This window comes from Saccopteryx leptura, chromosome 1, assembly GCF_036850995.1.
Source record: "Saccopteryx leptura isolate mSacLep1 chromosome 1, mSacLep1_pri_phased_curated, whole genome shotgun sequence".
Taxonomy (NCBI): Eukaryota; Metazoa; Chordata; class Mammalia; order Chiroptera; family Emballonuridae; genus Saccopteryx; species Saccopteryx leptura.
Window position 1 is genome coordinate 252550201 of NC_089503.1, and position 21162 is coordinate 252571362.

Sequence of the window (21162 nt, forward strand, 5' to 3'; positions counted from 1 at the left end):
GCCGCACCTGCAGTCCCACACCTCCCCCATCTGCCACAGGCATTCCCTTGGCCCCAACAGCCCCCTCCTCCCATGTTCTGGTTTCCCCGTGATCTGCAGAAGTGGCAGGACCGAGGCACTACCTTCCACAAGAGCCTGTGGTATGACAGGAAGCAGGCATCAGGGTGAGGGGAATTGGGGGGGCGTGCAGAGAGCATTCAGCGCAGAGGGGCTTACACCTGGCACTCAGACCCCCTACAGACTTCCAGCTCCACCGGACCTGCTGAATCCAGAACTGTGGGGTCAAGGCAGGGTCCTTGCATTCCAGAATACCCAGGTTTGAGGACTGCCGGTGGTGAACAGTGCCTCAGCTCCCTGGACTCTGGCTGCTGGGATGAATTCCTGGAGGATGTCCGCAGGCCCAGGATGTGAGGCTTCTTAGGGAGGAAATACGGCCTGGACACTTGCACATGAGTGGTGGCAGCAGAGGATTGCTTCCCCAGACAGTGCCCCCTCCCCTCGGCAGGAGAAAGACACAGGACAGCAGAGCAGTGGTTCCAGGTTTAATGGAGGGCATGGAGGGTGCTGCATTGCTGCTCAGAGGGCCCGAGGCAGTAGCAGCCAGGGCCCACGCAGAGCATTTGCTTTTTGCAATTTAATAGGGGAACATGGCATAACCAGAAATAACATAAGGCCCTCCTACCCCCGTCCTGGACCTGGGGGAACAAAGGACACCTCAGCTGACTAGGCCTTTCCTTTGGGACAGGTCACCCCCACCCCCTGGGTCTGGGAGCTCTGGGAGCCCTGGAAGCCTCCACACCACCACCCTTCCAAATCAATTCCTAGAGAGGAGGGAGTCTGGCAGGGTCAGCCCCAGCCTGGGGCACAGGGGGCCCCCAGTGGTGCAGAGCCCTCTCCAAGCCATTGGGGACAATAAATACTGTGTGACGTCAGCAGGGAGGGGCGCCCATGCTTGGCTGGCGGAGGTAAGCAGGGTCTGCGGGTTTGCCACCCACCCAGCCCTGCCCCGCCCCACCCGCAGGCCTGGCCTGGGCCACCTGCCCCTCACTCCGTGCGTAGGATGATGTGGATGCCGGAATCCGTGAACACGGGCCCGCTCATCTCCCCCGTCCGAAGTGCAAAGGAAGCATCTTCAAATGGCTTTTGCATCTGACCTGGGGAAGTGTAAGAGATGATGTGTGTGTGGGGGGTCAAGACCTCACAGAAGCTGGAACCAGGCAGGGCAGCCAGATGGGGCTCCCACCTGTGCCCAGCCTCATACTCATCTGTCACTTGGTTTATGGCCCTGTCACTGTGCTGAGCAGCCCAGTTGGAGGTGGCAGGGCCATTAAAGAGGCCCCAGGAAGCCCGAAGATAGCCTGAGGGATGTCAGGCAGAGCTGCTGTTGCTGGTGCGTACTTAGAGATACATTTTAGTGATGAATTAGTCTCCTAGGGCCCGTTCCCAGCCCCTGCCACACTGTCTGCCCTGCCTGCCTCTGGGGGTGAGCGGCAGCTCCTAGGTAGTTACTCCACACCATTCACCCCCATGCTGGTATCTTGGGGATGAAGGGAAGGAGGACAAAGACTAGGAGGATAAGGAGGTGGTGTTTTGGTCCCCTCTGCTCTTCCCTTCCCACTGCCCCAGCCAGAGAGTCCTAAACTCAGAGTTGCTGATCAGACCTAACCTGGCCTCACCCCTGGGGGGGTCTCAGGGGCCTCTGATGGGGAAAAATGTTCAAAGAAACTGACTCCCCACCTGAAGAGGGGATGACACAGGGAGAAGTTCTGCAGTCATCCCAGTCCCACACCAGCAAGACAGCCTCTGAAGCCTGAAGGAGGGATTGTGCTGCCGCCTAGTGGACCGTGAAGGCCTATGCAGCAGGGCCATCCCGCCCATCCACAGGCTGGTGGGCCCGAGGGTCCCCCGGGCTTGGTGGTGCCCATTATTTGCGCACCTCTGCTGAAGGCACCCAGGTCTCCCCTGGCCTTGGCCGAGCTGCAGTCACTGAACTGTGAAGCCAGAGATTCAAAGTCCTCCTCTCCCGACTTGATCTTCTGGATGTAGCCTGTGGACACACATGGCATGAGGCACACAGGAGACCTCCACATCAGGGGCAGATGGGCCAGGGCAGAGGGCTCCAGGGAGGGTGGCACATTACTTAAAACGGAACTGAGCAACCTCTGCTCTACTGCGTATGCCCATACATGCATGTGATTATTTGCCACCCCACATGCTAACAACACACATCAACAAATGACTTCTCCCTGCACACATGTAGTCATGCCTGGAGTCACAAGTATCCATGAAGTGGTGCCTTCCACACGCATGTGCACTGTGACCCTGCAGTAACCTCAACAGCCATGCTGGTCTCACAACCCATTCTTAAACTCCTGCTCCCTTTATTATTCCTCTCCCCCACGCCACACGAATGTAACATGAGCTTTAGCATGATCTCATTCCTCCTCCCACATGTTCTGAGAAAATCTATCTAAAGGCCCCAATGCAGCCTGACCTGTGGTGGCGCAGTGGATAAAGCGTCGACCTGGAAATGCTGAGGTTGCAGGTTCGAAACCTTGGGCTTGTCTGGTCAAGGCACATATGGGAGTTGATGCTTCCAGCTCCTCCCCCCTTCTCTCTCTCTGTCTCTCCCTCTCCCCTCTAAAATGAATTTAAAAAAAAAAAAAAAGGCCCCAATGCAGAAGACAGCAGGAAACAGGACAGTTAAGAGGGGTGCTAGAAACTGCACCCTCCCTAAAAATTCCCAGGGCAATGGTGGAAAAGTTTTCTAGAAGCTACTAAGAGAAAGGCAGAAAGCCAGGATGTGAGCCCAGCTCTGCCAGAGGAGCCAGCCGAGTCCTCAGCCCCTGTGCTTCAGTTGTCCTATTTGTCTCAAAAGCTAGAGGAAGGTCAGGGCAGCTCACTGGGGTGTCATGAAGAGACCACAGGAAAGGACACATGTAATTTCCATGGACTATGGCCCAAGAGGCAGCAGACATGGTTATTCTCCCAGCTTCTCCAACAGAATGCTGGCAGAGTACCAATTCTCTGTGCAGCCGGAATTGTCCCTACTAGGTACCAATTTCCACTGAACAGAAGGAGGCTGGGGGTGACAGGAAGGAAGAAAAAGACGACGGAGGGAAAAAGCTCCCAGCAGAGGGTGCCGGGGGCAGCAACGAGCATCGGCATGACTCTCTTTTGGGATCAGAACACAGAGGACTCTGTGTGTGCAGTTAGGGAGGAGCCAACAGCTACTCTTTTGAGTCCAAACAGGAGACCATGGAGCCAGTACTCACCCTTCCCTCCCTGAAATGACCCTGTCCTGCTCTGACCCGCTAGCTGCCCTGGCACCACATGAATGAGCGTCCCTGCCAGTTTGCTGCCTGTGCCAACAGGCTCAACCACTAGGCAGGCTCCCAGAACATCTGGCCCTAGATCTCCACTCAAGTTGGATCTGCATGACATTCCTGACAGCCACTCTCCTGGGGGTATTCTACTAGAGGCCCCTGGGGGTACCCAGGGCCATGTACCCACCGAGGTTAGCAATGGGGCACCAGCCCATGTCAGATGTCAGGGTCATTCTGTCACACCTGGCAGGGGGTTTTTGCATATCACTGTGATGCTTTGGCCTGTGGTTCCTGTATGACCTAAACAAGGCTGTGACACACCTGCCTGTTACCTGTCTGAACACCACAGGCACATTGCTGATTAATCTACCTGGTACTCAGTCCCCACCACCCAGCCAAGGGCCATCTGCCTGATGCTGGGCTGCTACAAACTTCACCAGGCTCATCAGACTCCTGTTTGACCTCAAGGTCACTGACATCTATCTGCCAGGGACCATACTTAAACTGGCATGACCATGACTGTATGCCCATCACCTGTCTCACTGCTTCTCACAGCAGCAACCACAGTGTCCTGGTATCTGATCTGCTTGATGCTCCCACAACCATCCCAGTCACGCCCGTCTTTCCCATGTCCTTGTCACTCTTAACCTAATCCTCACCATCCCTTTGCCTCTGAGGCTGAATCATTTGTTATTTGTGATCAGACCAGAGTGACATGCATCACAGTGCTGGGCATGGAGTGAGAACTTGAAGAATGTACTTGCTGTTTCTATTCTCCCCTCCACACTGGCAACATGCCCCATGATGAGGTCGTTCTTCTCTGCCAACTGCCCATCCTGGTCTTCCCTGCTGGCACATCTCAGTCTGGTCTGGCCACCATGGTGATGCACTCCTTGCACAGGCAGACTCACCAATGTGACAGAAGCCCCACTTGCTATGGCCTGCATACTATGGTGGCTTCTGCCCATAATGCCCTGGTGTCGTCAGAATACTTCCCTGGGGCTGCTAGGTGGTGTCTCTGTGCCCAATGCATCTATAGGTGACTCCAGCCTATACCAGATGTCACTAGGATACCCCTGCTCCTCCTCTCCCTGAACTTCTGGGTATCTCCTTGCCTTCCCCCTAGCAGCACCGCGGTCCCCCCCACCTCTCTTCTGTTGCCGCCTGGGAGTCCTGAGCATGCTGTGCACTGCCCCTCTCCTGTGTACCCCTCCCTGCCTGCCCCAAAGAGGCACCCAGCACCTGCAGAGCTGGGCCTAGACCTGAGCCCACTACAAGCACTACCTGGCCTTATTGTCTAGCAGCTGAGGCTGTGGGCATAACTGCAGAAACCCTCAAGACTAGACGGCCTAGCCAAGAAGCACACACACTGTGTGTGCAAGCGCTACCAGCTGAAAAATCAGATAAAAGTGAAGCTTTTAACCACCTCTTGCCCCACAGTTTATAGCACGCAAACCTTTCTCTGACCAACCAGCTCTTTCAGAAAACATTCTGCTTGGATGGAGTCTGAAATGACATTTAAAGAACGCTTCCCTCCTGATTTCACCCTTCTAGAAGCTAACCTTCAGGGATTTGGTCTAGGCCACGAGCCAAGATGCAAGATAGAGACCTTTGTGTCCCTGCAGCTCAGTCTCATACCTCCCATGGCATCCCTCCCAGTCCTGCCCTGCCTCTCTGCTCCTCTCACCTACCCGCCACCTCAATGGTGTCCATCATGCCACCCTTGCTTAGGCATCTTTTCCCATCTAAAGCTTGCCTGCTGTATTCTGGTCTCACCTGGGACCTGCCTCATATTGGGAGGCCAGGGGCTGGGCTGGCCTTGCTCACTGCTGTGTCCCCAGAACCTGGCACTGTACACAGAACAGCTGTTCACTAATATTGAAGTAATTAATGAATAAATGAGATAGGAACAGGCCACTGGGCTATAGGCAGAAATGCCAGAATCTCATAGTTTTTCTGTGAACCTCAGGTCCAATGTTAAGGAGGAGGCCAGAAAGTAAGTACAAACCAAATCCCCCAGCCTTCTCCTAGCAATACCCTGGCCTCACTTGACTGCGTCAACACCACAGTCACCGAGGCAGCGCCCAACCAACTCTCACATGACAGAGCTTGGATTGGGACACTGACTTAGAGCTCAGCAGACCAGGGTGGCCTCTCGCGGAGTTCCCAGTCTGGAGCACCTTCCACCCGCTTCTGGGAGTTCAGAGCCCCTGAAACAGGATGTACAATAACACAGCATCTTCCTCTGTGGGCAGATCACAACAGCCTGAGACTGAGGAGGGTGGACTCTGAACCTTAACTGCTATGTTCAGACCCCAGGTTTACTGCCCCTGAGCTCTGTGACTCTGGTGGGTGCGTGTCCCTCTTGAAGCCTCACTTGTCTGACCTGTAAAACGGGCTAATTGGCAGCTAACTTGAAGGGCTCTTGTGAGGAGTAAAGAAGTTGCTGCTGGATAGGCCCTGGCCTCAGTAGATAGTGTTTGCCTGGTGTATGGACATCCTGAGTTCGATTCCTGGTCAGGGTACACAGGAGAAGTGGCCATCTGCTTCTCTCCCTTCTCTCCCTCCCTCAGTCATTGGCTGTTGATTCAAGCATCGGCCCAGACGAGGGTTGCCAAGTGGATCCTGGTTGGGGTGCATGTAGGAGTCTGTTTCATTATCTCCCTTCCTCTCACTTGGAAAAAAGAAAAAAAAAAGAGCCTGACTAGGCGGTGGTGCAGTGGATAGAGCATTGGACTGGGATGCGAGGACCCAGGTTCGAAATGCCAAGGTCACCAGCTTGAATGCGGGCTCACCAGCTTGAGTGTAGCACCACAGACATGATCCCATGGTCACTGGCTTGAGCCCAAAAGTTGCTGGCTTGAGCAAGGGCTCAATTGTTCTGCTGGAACCCCCGGTCAAGGTACATATGAGAAAGCAATCAATGAACTAAGGAGACGAAGGAGCTGCAGCAAAGAATTCATGTTTCTCATTTCTCTCCCTTCCTGTCTGTCCCTATCTGTCCCTCTGTCTCTCTCATTTAAAAAAAAAAAAAAAAAAAAAAAAGGAAGTTACTGTTAGTGTTGTTAGTGTGTCTGACCTGGCCCAGAGCAAGCCCCTGATAGTTGCTACCCGTCAGTCCCCATAATATGAACTGAACTGTGTGCCCCTAGTTCATGTGCTAAAGGCCTGACCCTCCAATGTGACTGTATTTAGAGATGAGCCTTTACAGAAGTAAAGGTTAAATGAGGTCATGAGGGTGGGGCCTTGACCCAATAATTAGTGTCCTTATAAGAAGAAACACCAGAGAGCTCCATCTTGCTCTCTCTCCACATGGGCATGCACTGAGGAAAGGCCATGTGATGATACAGCAGCCGTCTACAATTCAGGAAAAGAACCCTCAACAGAAACAGAATCAGAACCCTGATCTTGGATTTCCAGTGTCCAGAACTGTGAGAAATAAAGACCTGTTGTCTAAGCCTCCCAGTGTCTGGTATTCTGTTATGGTAGCCCTGAGCTAATATAGCAAAATTACCTAAAGGAAAGTGAGTGAACAAATGGGGTGGTCTATGACCCTAAAAGGGTTTGGAGACAAAAAAGGGAAGAAGCCTAGACAGGAAAAAGGTGACAAGCTTAGTTCTGTCATCCCAGAAGATCTAGCAGGAAGGGCCTAGAGAGACCAGAGACCCAGCCTGAAGCCAGCAAGCTGCAAGGGAGTGACTCATCTAGGGTGGGGAGATTTGACTAAAGGCACTCACTCACCCTCGACTGTGGGCATGGGTATGTTTGGGGGGACTGATGCTCACATCAGGGCCTCCTGGGAACCATCAGGCCCTGGGAATGTGGGGGCAGAGGGATGAAGAGAAGGTGAGGAGGGCTTCTCCATGGCCTGGCCTTTTCAGACAAGGGCATTAGCAAGCTCAGGCAGCTGGTTCTTGGATCTCTGATAGCCTTGGCCACAGCCCAGCAGCTGCAGAAGAGCCTAAACTGAGAAAAGGAGCATCAGCAGAAAAACTGGATGCGCTGGTTCTCACCGCAGGCAGCTTGTCCCCTCGGGACTACAAGCACTGGCTCTAATGGTCACTGATGAGATTCCAGACCAGGCTGCCAGCTAGAGTGTGCTGCTCAAATCCTCATCTCCTGATCACCTGGAACAAGCCCATGATAAGGGGAATACTTACTTTCATGAGAGAAAAAGGGAGATCTAAATGCCCAAGCTCACTGACATGGTACCACAGCCTGCAGCTCGCTGCCCCCTCCTAACAACCCTGAAATAGGCCTGCCCCAGCCCCTTCTGTCTCAGGACACTCAGGCCCCTAAAGAAAGTTCAATGCCAAGGTTACTGTGTCCCACTGGCCTCCTGTGTTCTTGCCTACAGCTCTTTCCATCAGCCTCAGGGAAGCAGCAGGGGCTGCCTGTGAGCAAAGGCCTTGTCTTTTATTGTTTATTTCAAATATGGAACACTTCACAATCTGCATGTTATCCTTGCGCAGGGCAGGGGCCATGCTCACCTTTGCTGTATCGTTCCAATTCTAGTACATGTGCTGCTGAAGCGAGCACAATAAGGCCGTGTCTTGACCTTGCTCCGCCCATGTGCCTAAATGACTGAGGTCAAGGCTCCACCACAGATTGTGAGTGCCAGACACTGAGCCCACTGCTTTGCTGAGCTCTCCCTGGATCTTCATGGCCACCTTGTCCCCATTTTGCAGAAAAGGAAACTGAGGCTCTGAGAATGAACACACTTGCTTAAGGCCACACAGCTGGCACCAGGAGCCATCTCTGTGTGACTCCAGGGCAGGCCATACTGGCTGCGACCTTATTCCACGCCCTGTCCATCTAATCTGTCACCCACTCCTTTAGATCCTGCCTCCTAAATCTCTCTAGAATCAGCTCCACCGTCCCACCCATCTCCAAGTTCAAGTCACATCATCTCTAGTTACAGTTCCTTCCACAGCTTCTACCAGGACCTCCACCACAGGTGGGCATGCCCTACTGCTGCTAACCTTAGTTTGCATCCAGCTACCAGAGAGCCCAGCAGCTTACTGGAGCACGGTCTCCCCCATACCTATAATGCTCCCCAAGACCCAAGCTGACCTCTGCACTCTTAAGCCCCCACCAGTGTCAGCCCCACCTGTCAATCCTAGAGATGGGGGAGACATCCTCATCAGCCACTCCCAGGCAGTCCCCCATAGCCTGACAGTTTCTTTCTAAGTCACAATGAGATCTCATTATGCCAACCTGTTATCTCTTGCCAAGACTGTCCCAAGAGTTTCTGTCTCTGGCCTGGCTGCTCTGCTGGAACCTAAGCCCACTCCCAGTTGCCTCCCCAAAATCTCTTCCTCAGGTCTCAGACTGAGTCCCTCCCCAGAATGCACCTGTTCCCAAGACCCCTCTACCAGCAGCGATACCTTTTGCCACTCAATCTCAAATGCCTGTCATCTCTTGCTTATTTTCATGTGGTCCAGATGCCTCAGAACTGGGAACACTTAAGATGGGAGGACCAAGACAGCTCAATATTCCCTCTGGGCTTTCCCCACCCACTTCCTCCTTTCCCCCTGGGGCAAGCCAGAACCACCCACTTTCCCTTCACTCACAGTTGGTCCCAGCCAGCCTGGGCTCTGGACTTCTGGCTTCCCTGGCCCTTCACCCTCCAGCCACACATTTCTGAAAGCACACCACTGCAGGGCCCCTTTCAGGGTCATATTTGACCATGTGTTTCCTGCCCTCACCAGGAAGATCTCAACTCTTCGCCTCGCTCTGGGCTCCTTGTCAACCTGGCCAGTCCCTCTTCAGTCCCCTGCAGAGCCTTGCCAAGTTCTGTCCTTTCCTCTGCCAGGAATCCTTCTCGCTTATTGGTTTATGAAACAATTCTGTGAGTGTCAGCATGGGCCTGGCTACGTGTTGGATGGTGGGCATACAGTGGGGAAAGAGAGAGATTCAATCCCTACCCTCACGAAGCTCAGGAGGTGAGCTTTACAATCTGCCTTCAAGATTCTGTGTAAGAACTCAGATCCTCTCTACGATGTTATGAGGTATGAAAATAACAGGTGCCATTTATTGTGCCAGACAATATATGGGGGTGGGGGTGTGAGTGTGTGTAATAAATATCCCACAGGCCAAGTACTAGACCAAGTGATATGATATGTAAACAATAGTTAAACTGATTGTGTATCTTTGCCAGGCCTGTGCTAATAACAACAATTATAATCACCGCTAGCATTTATAGAACATTTACTAGATGCCAGGTGCTGTTATTCATGCTTTACTGTAGTAAGTAGGTCGGAGTCTTTATAATTACCCTCTGAGGTAGGTTCTATTATAATACTGATTTTATAGGTGAGAGAGATTGAGACTTATAGATGTTAAGTAACTTGTTCAAGGTCACACACCCAGGCCCTGGCAGAGTCAGATGGGAGCTCAGGCTGTCTGGGTGTGGGTGAGGGACCAGTTAAGTGGGGTAGGAGCAGCCTGGGAGAGGTCTGGGGTCTTTGGTGGGAGAGGCTGAGTGGATGATGAAATCACACATGACGTTCAGACCAGCACTATCCAACAGAACTTCTTGCAAGGATGTAAATGTTTTATATCTGCACTGTACAGAAAGGGATGTAAATGTTTTATATCTTTACTGTACAGAAAGGGAGCCACTAGCCACATGTAGCTACTGAACACCTGAAGTGTGGCCAGCGCCACTACAAAACCAATCTTTAATATCACTTAATTTTAATTAATTTAAATAGACAATAGCCAGAGGTAGCCATACTGAACAGCTCTAAATTATGCTTTTGCCAACAATAGCCCACAGGCCAAAGACTATTACTTTTGTTTTATTGGCATATAGCCACACCTACTTTTTAATACTTTGTCTGTAGCTGCCACTATGTTACACAGCAAAGACTGTAAGGCCCCCAAAACCTAAAATACTGACCATTTGGACTTTTAAAAGTTTGGCAACCACTGCTCTAGTCTGTGGAGAAAACAGAACAGAGCAAGAAACAGCCTCCTCACTCCAGGTAGAAGTAACTTACAACTGCTGGCCAGTTCTGTACTGTTACCTTTCTGACCTTCCTCCCCATGTCCAGACCCACCACCGTATGTGCTGCAGAACCCTCTTGATATTATTGCCAACAATAGCTCCTACAGAATGAGGGCCCACTGTGTTCCATGCACTGTCTTAACCCACTGAATTTTCACAACGGCCCTCAGAGGCAGGTATATGACGACGTACATTTTATAGAGGTGAAAACTGAGTCTCAAGGAGTGACCTGGGTTCCCAAGGCTAAAGCGCTTACAGGAACATAGCTACTATCTTAACCTGGGTCTGCCAGTCCCCAAGGCTGGGCCCTCCTACTCCTATAGATGGAAAAAGGAGAGGTAGTGCTGTGAGCCAGGCTCCTGTCATGTACAGGCACTTCCGTATTGGCCGATGCCACACCTGACAGCTGAGCAAGTTGGTGTGGAGGGTCTGGTGTGATTTCTATAAGGCTTGCTCTGGCCCCATGGGGGAGATGTACCCTTGTCCCCCCAGACCCTGTCTCCAGCCCTGCTCACTGTTGATCAGCTCCAAGGCCTCCTCCTTGGTCCGGGTGATCTTCTCTTGCCTCCAAGATGAAGGCCGCCGTGACTGGCTGTGCTTGACCAGCAGGTGTGAGCAGCGAACCCTGGTGGGTTCCCCCTGTCCATTTTTGCCTCCGCCACTGCTGTTGCCACTTGGCCGCTCCCATTGGCTAGCATTAGTGATGTGATTGAAGTAGTATACCCGGCCTGGAGGGAAAGGAGGTGGGAATTCAGCTGAGACTGCTCATAGTATACCCTAAAGCCAGAATAAGAGATTGGCCTATGAGATGCCATTATTTATTTTTTATTTTTATTTTTTATTTTTTTTCATTTTTCTGAAGCTGGAAACGGGGAGAGACAGTCAGACAGACTCCCGCATGCGCCCGACCGGGATCCACCCGGCACGCCCACCATGGGGCGACGCTCTGCCCACCAGGGGGCGATGCTCTGCCCATCCTGGGCGTCGCCATATTGCGACCAGAGCCACTCTAGCGCCTGGGGCAGAGGCCACAGAGCCATCCCCAGCGCCCGGGCCATCTTTGCTCCAATGGAGCCTTGGCTGCGGGAGGGGAAGAGAGAGACAGAGAGGAAAGTGCGGCGGAGGGGTGGAGAAGCAAATGGGCGCTTCTCCTGAATAACTGAGGGTGATAACAGAGAAAGAGCCAGGGTAGGGGAGATGAAGTGGTTCACAGCATGCACTCAAGCCAGGCCCCCTATTCAAATCTGGTTCTGCCACTTAACTCACTGTATGACCGACCTTCCCCAGGCCCTGGTTTTCTCATCTGTAAAATGGAGATGACAACAGTGTCTGCCTTTTCGGTTGTGGTCAGGACTGAACGAGTTCACATCTATAAAGTGCTTAGGATAGCTCCTGATACACATTAAGAGTATGATAGCTATTACTATCTCCATTTTATAGATAACACTAGGTAAGGTTACCTGTGCTTCCAGGCACATTATGGAGGGAGGCAGAAATCTACCCAGGTGTGTCAGATATCAAAGCTCTGCTCTTTTCCCCTACAGGGTACTGTGCTGCACAACAAGGAGCCAGCATTACTGGGGGCCAGAAGTTACCCAGGGATTGAGGAGCACAGAGTGTACATGGCACACAAGAAACTTGAAATGGGAGGGACTCAGTAGAAAAGGGGTGTTACTGCCAGGGTTACATGGAGGACTTGTGCCCACCATTGTGAAGAGCTGGCTGTCATCCCTAAGGAAGACTGTCAGGATCAAGCCAAGCAGAAATGGCAGGACTGGTGGCCCTGGGTTGAGCAAAGCATCAGGTTTATGCCACAGGTCACGGCCACAGCTAGAGCAAGGTGAGCAAGAGCTGTGTCACTGATGGGTCTCCAAAACCTTGGCAAAAAACTGTCCCTAAAAAATGGTTAACTGAGAGATAATGCCACGGAACTTCATGGGGTTAATGTGGAGAGTCGATGATGCATGCTAAGTGCTCAGTGGAGCGCCTGGTGTTCAATAAAACAGAATTATTGCTGCGACTATGATTACTAAAACAGAATTATTACTATGGGATGGAGGCAGTGGAGTATGATGCAGGGCTTGCTCTCTGCAGTTTATAGTGAGAAGGGCATGGGGCTCTGGAGTCAAACTGGTTCTAACCCAGCCTTCAGTCCACACCCTTTGAAATGAATGATCTTGAGCAAGTTCCTTACTTTTTTTGACCTCAGTTTCCTCACCTGCAAAATTGGGTTAAGGACCACAGATTCCCTGGGGTTGTGGCCATTCAGAGAAGACACTTAAAACGCTTGGCACAACGCGTGGAGCTGATAAAAGTGCCCTGTGGTTGACCATACTATTATGGATAAGCCTTAAAACAAACAAGAACAGGGACCCTTCTCAGGCAGAACATCACCATAGACTCCGTATGAGGTGTGGGTGGCAGGCGTGGTAGGAGGAATAGGTAATGCATCCAAGGACGGGCCACACCCTGGGGCCACACCCTGAGCATGGGCCCGGGGTGTCCTCCCCAGGGGTGACCTTAGGGCCCAGCGGGATGCAGAAACGTCCCCACGTGTGGCCCCCCGAACCCCCCCCCCCCCCCCCCCCCGCAACACCAGGTGAATTAGGCCGAAAGGTATAAGCCCGATCCGCAGGGCCAGGGCAATCGCCCGCAGAAATGCCGCAGGATCACCAGTCCCTCACCAACCCCCTCAGCCCGCTGAGCGGCCACGGCCCCGCCTTAGTTTTCTCCGGCTTCCCGGCTTCAGAGGCTCGAAGCCACCACAGGGTGGGCCGGGGCCGTTACCCGCGACGACGCGGAGGAGCCAAAACCCCACAAGAATCGGACGCTGGCGCCACGCCCGGGGGTCGAGCTCGAGCCTTGGTTCCGCAGGCCTGCGCAGCCCCGTCCCAGCCCCGACCCCAGCGGCACCTGAGCTGCGGCTCATGCGCTTTTCCCAGCCAAGCGGCAGCTTCTCCTCATCCGCCATCTTCCCTCCTGCTGCAGCGCCTGCTCCACCTCCGCCGCACCGCCTTTGCCGCCCGCACCCGCCCACTGCCGTCGCCTATTGGCTGGGCGCGCCTTGCACCGCTGCCTGGAAACGATTCTCATTGGGCATCTTAACTGAATTTCTGGCTTTCTATTAGGCAGAAGCGACAGTGGGTGTGCTCCCACCTCTTTTAGCTTGGCCCCGCCCTCTTCCTCTCCTCGGCCCCTAACTGGTGAAGAAGGGATGCACTCCGCCTTTTCAACGCCCTCCGGCAAGCTTCAAAGAAGTCTCGACCCCTTCTTTGCGTCCTTAGCCACATTGCCCATCCGATTGGCTACTGCAGCAACAATTTCCGTCTTCCTAAATAGTTTACGGAGGGGCGCAGCCCCCCATACGAAAGTGTCTGGCTGGTGTGGAAGTAACGGCAGCCGAGGAGGTACTTGGGAGTTGCGGTGCTGGCTTTGCTGTTGCCATAGCAACACAGTTGCCTTGGTGATGAGCAACTAATAACCAGAAGGCTAAATTTGGTCCTCCATCTTCCCTCTTCCCACTTCTTTTCTCCAGATGTCCAAAACTAACCCACCCCCTTTTGCTTTTTGTGCAAAACTAACCCTTTCCCTATACCACTGCCTCAAACACCTTACACTTACCTTGGAACCTGCTTACTTCACTTATTTCCTCTCAAGCTGGCTCTTGCCTCCATCCTGATAACGTGGGTATTGGCACTGCCACTCAGATGGGGACACAGGAGAAGATGCTGGTGGAAGAATGATGAATTGAATTTGGGTTACTTTAAAATGGAGTTTGAAGCGCCCACGGGACACTGGGGAGGTGGTTGGGGACCCAGAACTGGTGATAGATATGGAAGTCAAGACACAGGGAAGAGTTCATCAGTTCATCTATAGCATGGACCTTCGTGTGACTGTTAAAAAGAATGAGGCCCAGTAACATAAAAAAACAGGGAAACAAAATAAAACAAACAAAAACAATAAAAATGTTCACAAGAAAGTAGAGACAGGATGTGGTAGGTTAAGAGCACTTAAGAGTCATATTGCTTGAGTTCAAAGCCTGACTATACCATTTGCTAAGACCCTGAACAAATTACTTAACCTTTGCATTTCAGCTTTCCCATCTGCAAAATGAGGATAAGAAATAAAATAATTTCATACATACCTTTGATGTCAAGATTAAATGAGTTAATTTTTACAAAGCACTCAAAAGAGTGCCTGGTCCATCCATAGTAAGGGTGTATTTTCTGGGTAGAAAAAAGGAAGTCATAGTATGCACAGCATAGCAATTACAGTATAGTATGTACAAAGCATAACAAAAAAATCAACAAAATTACATAAAATAATGATATTACTTACAGAAAGATATCGAAGCATTAAAAAATCACGAAAAGCAAGCTGCTTAAGAGTATCAGAGTTAGAATATGTACAATTAACTCTGTGTAAAAACTATGTTTATATTGCAGAAAATTTCTGGATTCAATCAAATATGTTAATAACTACCACTGGTGATATAGGTGAAGGAAGAAATGAGTAACTTAAATGACATTTTGATTTTTTCACAAGTATGTATTAGCATAATAATCTTTTTTTAAAGTCTCAGTCAAAAAACTACTGGACCTGATGAATGAATTCAGCAAGGTGGCAGGATATAAAATTAATACTCAGAAATCAGAGGCATTTTTATATACTAACAATGAACTGTCAGAAAGAGAAATTAAGGAAGCAATCCCCTTCACCACTGCAACCAAAAAAATAAAGTATCTAGGAATAAATTTAACCAGGGAGATTAAAGACTTGTACTCAGAAAATTATAAAACATTGATAAAAGAAATCAGGGAAGATATAATACAAACAAGTGGAAGCATATACCGTGCTCATGGTTAGGAAGAATAAACATCATTAAAATGTCTATTTTACCTAAAGCAATTTATAAATTCAATGCAATACCAATTAAAATACCAATGACTTACTTCAAAGATATAGAACACATATTCCAAAAATTTATATGGAACCAAAAGCGAACTCGAATAGCCTCAGCAATCTTGAAAAGGAAGAATAAAGTGGGAAGTATCACACTTCCAGATATCAAGTTATACTACAAGGCCATTGTACTCAAAACAGCCTGGTACTGGCATAAGAACAGGCATATAGATCAATGGAACAGAACTGAGAACACAGAAATAAACCCACACTTTTATGGACAACTGATATTTGACAAAGGAGGTAAGAGCATACATTGGAGTAAAGACAGCCTCTTCAACAAATGGTGTTGGGAAAATTGGACAGCTACCTGCAAAAAAATGAAACTAGACCACCAACTTACACCATTCACAAAAATAAACTCAAAATGGATAAAAGACTTAAATGTAAGTCGTAAAACCATAAGCATCTTAGAAGAAAACATAGGCAGTAAGCTCTCTGACATTTCTCGCAGCAATATATTTGCCGATTTATCTCCACGGGCAAGTGAAATAAAAGACAGGATAAACAAATAAGACTATATCAAACTAAAAAGCTTTTGCACAGCTAAAAACAATAAGAACTGAATAAAAAGACAAACTACACAATGGGAGAATATATTTGACAATACGTCTGATAAGGGGTTAATAACCAAAATTTATAAAGAACTTATAAAACTCAATACCAGGAAGACAATCCAATCAAAAATGGGTGAAAGAAATGAATGTCCTCTTCTCCAAAGAGGACATACAGATGGCCAATAGGCATATGAAAAAATGCTCAACATCACTAATCATTAGAGAAATGCAAATTAAAACCATAATGAGAAAAGAAAAAAAAAACCACAATGAGATATCATCTCACACCAGTCAGAATGGTGCTCATCAACAAAACAACACAGAATAAGTGCTGGCGAGGATGTGGAGAAAAGGGAACCCTCCTGCACTGCTGGTGGGAATGCAGACTGGTGCAACCACTGTGGAAAACAGTATGGAGATTCCTCAGAAAATTAAAAATCGAACTGCCTTTTGACCCAGCTATACCACTTTTAGGAATATACCCCAAGAACACCATAGCACTGTTTGAAAAGAAGAAATGCACCCCCATGTTTGTGGCAGCATTGTTCACAATAGCGAAGATCTGGAAACAGCCCAAGTGTCCGTCAGTGGACGAGTGGATTAAAAAGCTTTGGTACATATATACTCTGTAATACTACTCAGCCATAAGAAATGATGACATCGGATCACTTACAATAGCATGGATGGACCTAGATAACATTATACTAAGTAAATCAGAAAAAACTAAGAACTATATGATTCCATACATAGGTGGGACATAAAAATGAAACTCAGAGACATGGATAAGAGTGTGGGGGTTACGGGGTTGGGGGAGGGGAGGGGCACAAAGAAAACCAGTTAGAAGGTGACGGAAGACAATTGGACTTTGGGTGATGGGAATGCAGCATAATCAAATGTGAAAATAACCTAGAGATGTTTTCTCTGAACATATGTACCCTGATTTATCAATGTCACCCCATTAAAATTAATTTAAAAAATAAAATAAAACTGAAGTTTATACAAATGTGTTGAAAAAGTCCTGACGTCAGGAGAGAGAATGGGGTGAGGAAGATTTTCCTTTTGGTGTATACTTTTCTATGCTGACTTGAAATCAAAAGGGCCTGACCTGTGGTGGCGCAGTGGATAAAGCATCAACCTGGAAATACTAAGGTCGCTGGTTTGAAACCCTGGGCTTGCCTGGTCAAGGCACATATGGGAGTTGATGCTTCCAGCTCCTCCCCCCTTCTCTTTCTCTGTCTCTCTCTCCTCTCTGTCCCTCTCTGTCTCTCTCCTCTCTAAAAAATGAAGAAATAAAATAAAAAATAAAAATAAAATAGAATGTTTTCCTCTTCTCACTCAATGTTGACCCCTCCTCACGCTTCTAAGTCCAGCCCCAAAGCCTTCTGTGATCACCCCCCTTCCAGCCACCTGTGGTTGGTCCTTCCTCCTCTGTGGTTCCCACCATGCTTGGTACATAACTCCCTGCTAACCCATCTCACAATGCATGGTAATCTGCTTGGTGAGACATCTGTCTCAACATGAGAAAGGAGGTCAAGGGCAAGGACCTGGTCCTCCACCTTGGTTGCATTCCCAACTGACATATCATACACGTTCAGTGTTTGGTGAATGAATGAATGGGACTGACTATGAGAGCATTTGAATAAAAGCCAATGTCACTTTAAACACATACTGTTGCAAGAAACAGGGATTTTGGAGTATATGCAAAGGAAAAATAAGATAAAAAATATATAAAATCACGAGCCCCTCAATTCTCTGAAATGTGTGCATTTTCTTTTTTTTATAAAAAAATAAAATAAAATGAAATCAAAAGGAATTACCTTGTCAAGGCTGTCATGTAGTTTATTTATTATTTTTGTTTTACTTCAGGTCTTCTATTTGTTAATTTCTTTTAATATATATTTTTAAAATTTATGGGGGTGACATTGGTTAATAAAAGGCTGTTGTGTAGTTTTAAAGAATTTCTTTGGTTTTTGAACAGCCAGGTGGAGGGGGAGATTGAGCTCTAAGTGTAGGAAGAGGAAGGGTACCAGGAAACAGACATGTCTTAGGGGTAGGGGGGAGGCTAAGAAGCAGGTAGAGAGGTGACTAATGGGAGACCAAATAAAAACCATTCTTAATGCACTATAGGCTGGCAGCATCCCAGGCAGCTTAGTGGTGAAGGGAAGGCAGAGGCTGGAAGGAAGGAGCTTGGAGGGAAGAGGAGGCACAGGGAGCTAGACTGCACTGTGATTAGGGACTAAGGAGGACAGGGCAGGTCAATACAAGAGAGGAGAAAAAGAATGGAGCAAGCTTCTGCATGAAGCTCTTGAGAAGGCCTTCAGAATATAGCTCTGGGAAAGGACAGTGCCAAGGTTGACCCCAGGATTTGTGGGTAGGGGCACAGAGTTGAGGTGTTTGTTGTCTTGTCTGTTCACACCTGGGAGAAGGTGGCTGGAGACAGCTAATAACACTATGTAGCAGACATCCTGCTGTTTTAACTGTATTATCTCATTGAGATGTGGGTATCATAATGGTACCCCATTATAAAGGATGAAATTGAGGAGCAAAAAAGCTGACTTCCCCAAATCCCACTACTAATGATGTCAAAATTCAGCCTTTGCCACACTGTCCTGCTGTCTACTAGGATTTCAGAAGCACTAGGTACTGTAGATGCTTAACTGTTTTATATCATATGCAGTTTACAACATGACAATGAAGTGAATACTATCAGTTCCAGTTTGGAAAAGGAAATGAAGCCTTAGGGAGATTAATTTGCCCAGGGTCACTTGGTATCAGAGCTGGATTCCACCCATAGTCTGTCTGAATCCAGAACCTGTATTCCTAACTACTACATCTACTGCCCCTACTCAGAGGCTCCTTAGTCTGTTATGATTACTGTTAGGATGACAGTAATCTCAGTATCTCTTGCCCTTCATAAACCCATGGCAAGGCCCAGACCTCTGGGCTTCCAGAAGGCTCCCAGTCTACTGGCTTAGTCTTCCCTCACTGATCCAGTTAATCTTCAGCTCTTTTTCTTTTTTTTTACAGAGACAGAGAGAGATTCAGCGAGAGGGATAGACAGGCAGGAACGGAGAGAGATGAGAAGCATCAATCATCAGTTTTTTGTTGCGAAACCTTAGTTGTTCATTGATTGCTTTCTCCTATGTGCCTTGACCATGGGCCTTCAGCAGGCCAAGTAACTCCTTGCTCGAGCCAGTGACCGTGGGTCCAAGCTGGTGAGCTTTTTGCTCAAGCCAGATAAGCCCCCGCTCAAGCTGGCGACTTCGGGGTCTCGAACCTGGGTCCTCTGCATCCCAGTCCCACGCTCTATCCACTGCGCCACTGCCTGGTCAGGCAATCTTGAGCTCTTATTGAGTAACTGGGCACTGAGAGCATAGTGACAACAAGATACCAGCCTCCCCTCATTAGACAGCCTTCATTCAAAGATGACAACAGAAAAGCTGCTTCTAAGTTTTTATTAACATGACTTTTTAAAAACAAGCATCCATACCAGTGTGAGGGGTGAAGGTGGGAGAAGAGGGGAAGGGAGGGCAGGGTGTGGGGAAGGAATTCTGCTCTATTGGTAATAAAGCTCCAGGTTCATCCCATCGTGGATTTCATCTGAAGTAAAAGTGTTAAGGAATCCTTCCTATGGGCTGGGTCCCCACCCTTTTATCTCTCCCAGCTAGGACAGGGTGGCCTGAGTGCTCTGCTCAGAGCTAAGGAAGCCACTTGGGACTGGGTCGTTTTGATTTGTAATGAATCCAAACTATAAAAAAGGTCATGCTCCTTTTGCACAGCAGACATGATCGAGTCTCACTCCACCCTGACCTCCGTCCACACCAGGTGGAGCTCATTAATTAGTAATATTTTGACCTAGTGCTCACTTTGGCAGCACATATAATAAAATATATATACCTTAAAGTGTCTTCTAAGCCTGAAAATATTGTACTAGTCAACCAACCACCTTCCTCCCCAACAAAATAATTACAAGACTACCATTTTCTAAATGTTTACCATGTGCTACATACTAAGTTAAACATCTTATGTGTATAATCTCAGATAGATTCAGTATTGAACAGAGAACCAGGACCTTCCTCAAGAAACCATACAAAGGATACAGTCCCCCAGAGAAACGTGGTCCTTAAAAATCGTGTACCTATGGAATAGAAACTTTCAGACAGAAGCCTAAGGTGACTCTTCACCCTGGAGGCAGGCTGAGGAAGCCCTGCCCAAGCAAAGGGACTGTCCGCAGCATTCCCCTAACCCAACCCCCCAGCTCTGTCACTGCACTCACCACTTCTTCAGTACTATCTTGTTCCAGCGGGTACCCGTCTGGGCTGCTATCAGCTTCTTAAGGTCCCCGATGGTGTCATCGGTGCTGGGCGCATAGGAGTTAAGAAAAATGGTACGGGGTGGTAGAACGCAGAAGGGGACATTGCAGTGCTGAACTCCCTTTGTCAGGACCACATCCGCCCCCTCTACAACATGGACGGAGTTGTCTCATGCCAAACATCCCCACGACCCACTGCCTCTCCCCACCGGTGGATACTTGCACTTCACGCGGACCTTCTTCCCCAGACGGTCGTTGCAAACAACCTCGATCATCCTGTCTGGAGCTACACAGGGAGTGGGGTGGGAGGCAGCGCGGTTAGGACGTCAAGGGTCTCCCAGGCCCCAAGACCTCCGGTAGACTTACGTTCATTTCTCAACCCCCCAGACCCAAGTCCTCCAGGCCCAAGTTCCTTGTCCCAGGCCTGCAGACCCCAGACAGCCGCGCTTCCCCCTCTTTAGGTCGCCTCTCGCAGGCCCGCGAACCGGCAATGGCCGGGTCCTTCCAGCTTTTTTCGGCTGCAGACCACTCCACTTGGCTCCCTCACCTTGAACCGCCCAGAACCTGCCGACGCCACAACCTCGTCGCTGTAGTGTAGAGCAAAGCCAAAGCCAAAGCCAGGGCCGACACTGAGAGCCGGAAGCGGAAGTGCGCGGCTGGAGCACCGCCCCTCCTCAGGTTCCGGTTAATACCTGGCGGCGTTCTTTACGCTCCAACTTCAGACCTGGTCTTGCGGTCCCCAGGCGCGGCTTTGGGGTCCCCGGACTGGGCAGGGAGACACTTGGCAGTGCGTGTGTAGGGCCGAGTGGTGGTCCTGGCCCGTGGAGGGCGGATATAGGGGCGTGGAAAAGATTTAGAGGTCAGGGGCCAGAGCCCAGCTCGTTGGTTGAGGTCTCATTCACTGCCAGTTGGTGGGGACTCTAGAGGGGCTCGAGTGACATCGGGGAGGGGGAGATGACCTGTCGTTTCTGCGACGAAGCCTTACTGCAACTA

At 49.5% G+C, this 21162-nt stretch overlaps 2 protein-coding genes and 1 non-coding gene across 3 annotated transcripts; all 3 read right to left on the minus strand.

The window, feature by feature from the left end:
- Positions 1-529: 529 nt before the first annotated feature.
- On the minus strand, positions 530-13403 carry PIN1 (peptidylprolyl cis/trans isomerase, NIMA-interacting 1). Its single transcript, XM_066346762.1, has 4 exons — positions 13252-13403; positions 10854-11066; positions 1937-2047; positions 530-1154 (listed from the first exon to the last, which is right to left on the minus strand). The coding sequence occupies exons 1-4, from the start codon at positions 13307-13309 to the stop codon at positions 1045-1047; spliced, it is 492 nt and encodes a 163-aa protein (XP_066202859.1). The 5' UTR covers positions 13310-13403; the 3' UTR covers positions 530-1044.
- On the minus strand, positions 7755-7865 carry LOC136390316 (U6 spliceosomal RNA). Its single transcript, XR_010748726.1, has one exon. It is a non-coding gene; the product is annotated as a U6 spliceosomal RNA (small nuclear RNA).
- Positions 13404-19296: 5893 nt separating the features above from the next.
- UBL5 (ubiquitin like 5) lies at positions 19297-20857 on the minus strand. The gene is made up of 5 exons (XM_066361026.1): positions 20717-20857; positions 20389-20455; positions 20134-20217; positions 19958-19995; positions 19297-19457 (listed from the first exon to the last, which is right to left on the minus strand). The coding sequence occupies exons 2-5, from the start codon at positions 20442-20444 to the stop codon at positions 19414-19416; spliced, it is 222 nt and encodes a 73-aa protein (XP_066217123.1). The 5' UTR covers positions 20445-20455; positions 20717-20857; the 3' UTR covers positions 19297-19413.
- Positions 20858-21162: the final 305 nt, after the last annotated feature.

Excerpts from the sequence above, each read along its gene's own strand:
- PIN1 (XM_066346762.1), bottom strand. The coding sequence starts at position 13,309 with ATGGCGGATGAGGAGAAGCTGCCGCTTGGCTGGGAAAAGCGCATGAGC. Across the intron at positions 11,067-13,251 it reads GCGCATGAGCCGCAGCTCAG|GCCGGGTATACTACTTCAAT; the intron begins GTGCCGCTGGGG and ends CTTTCCCTCCAG. Across the intron at positions 1,155-1,936 it reads CCTGGGTGCCTTCAGCAGAG|GTCAGATGCAAAAGCCATTT; the intron begins GTGCGCAAATAA and ends ACACTTCCCCAG.
- UBL5 (XM_066361026.1), bottom strand. The coding sequence starts at position 20,444 with ATGATCGAGGTTGTTTGCAACGACCGTCTGGGGAAGAAGGTCCGCGTG. Across the intron at positions 20,218-20,388 it reads AAGGTCCGCGTGAAGTGCAA|CACCGATGACACCATCGGGG; the intron begins GTATCCACCGGT and ends CTATGCGCCCAG. Across the intron at positions 19,996-20,133 it reads AAGATAGTACTGAAGAAGTG|GTACACGATTTTTAAGGACC; the intron begins GTGAGTGCAGTG and ends TCTATTCCATAG.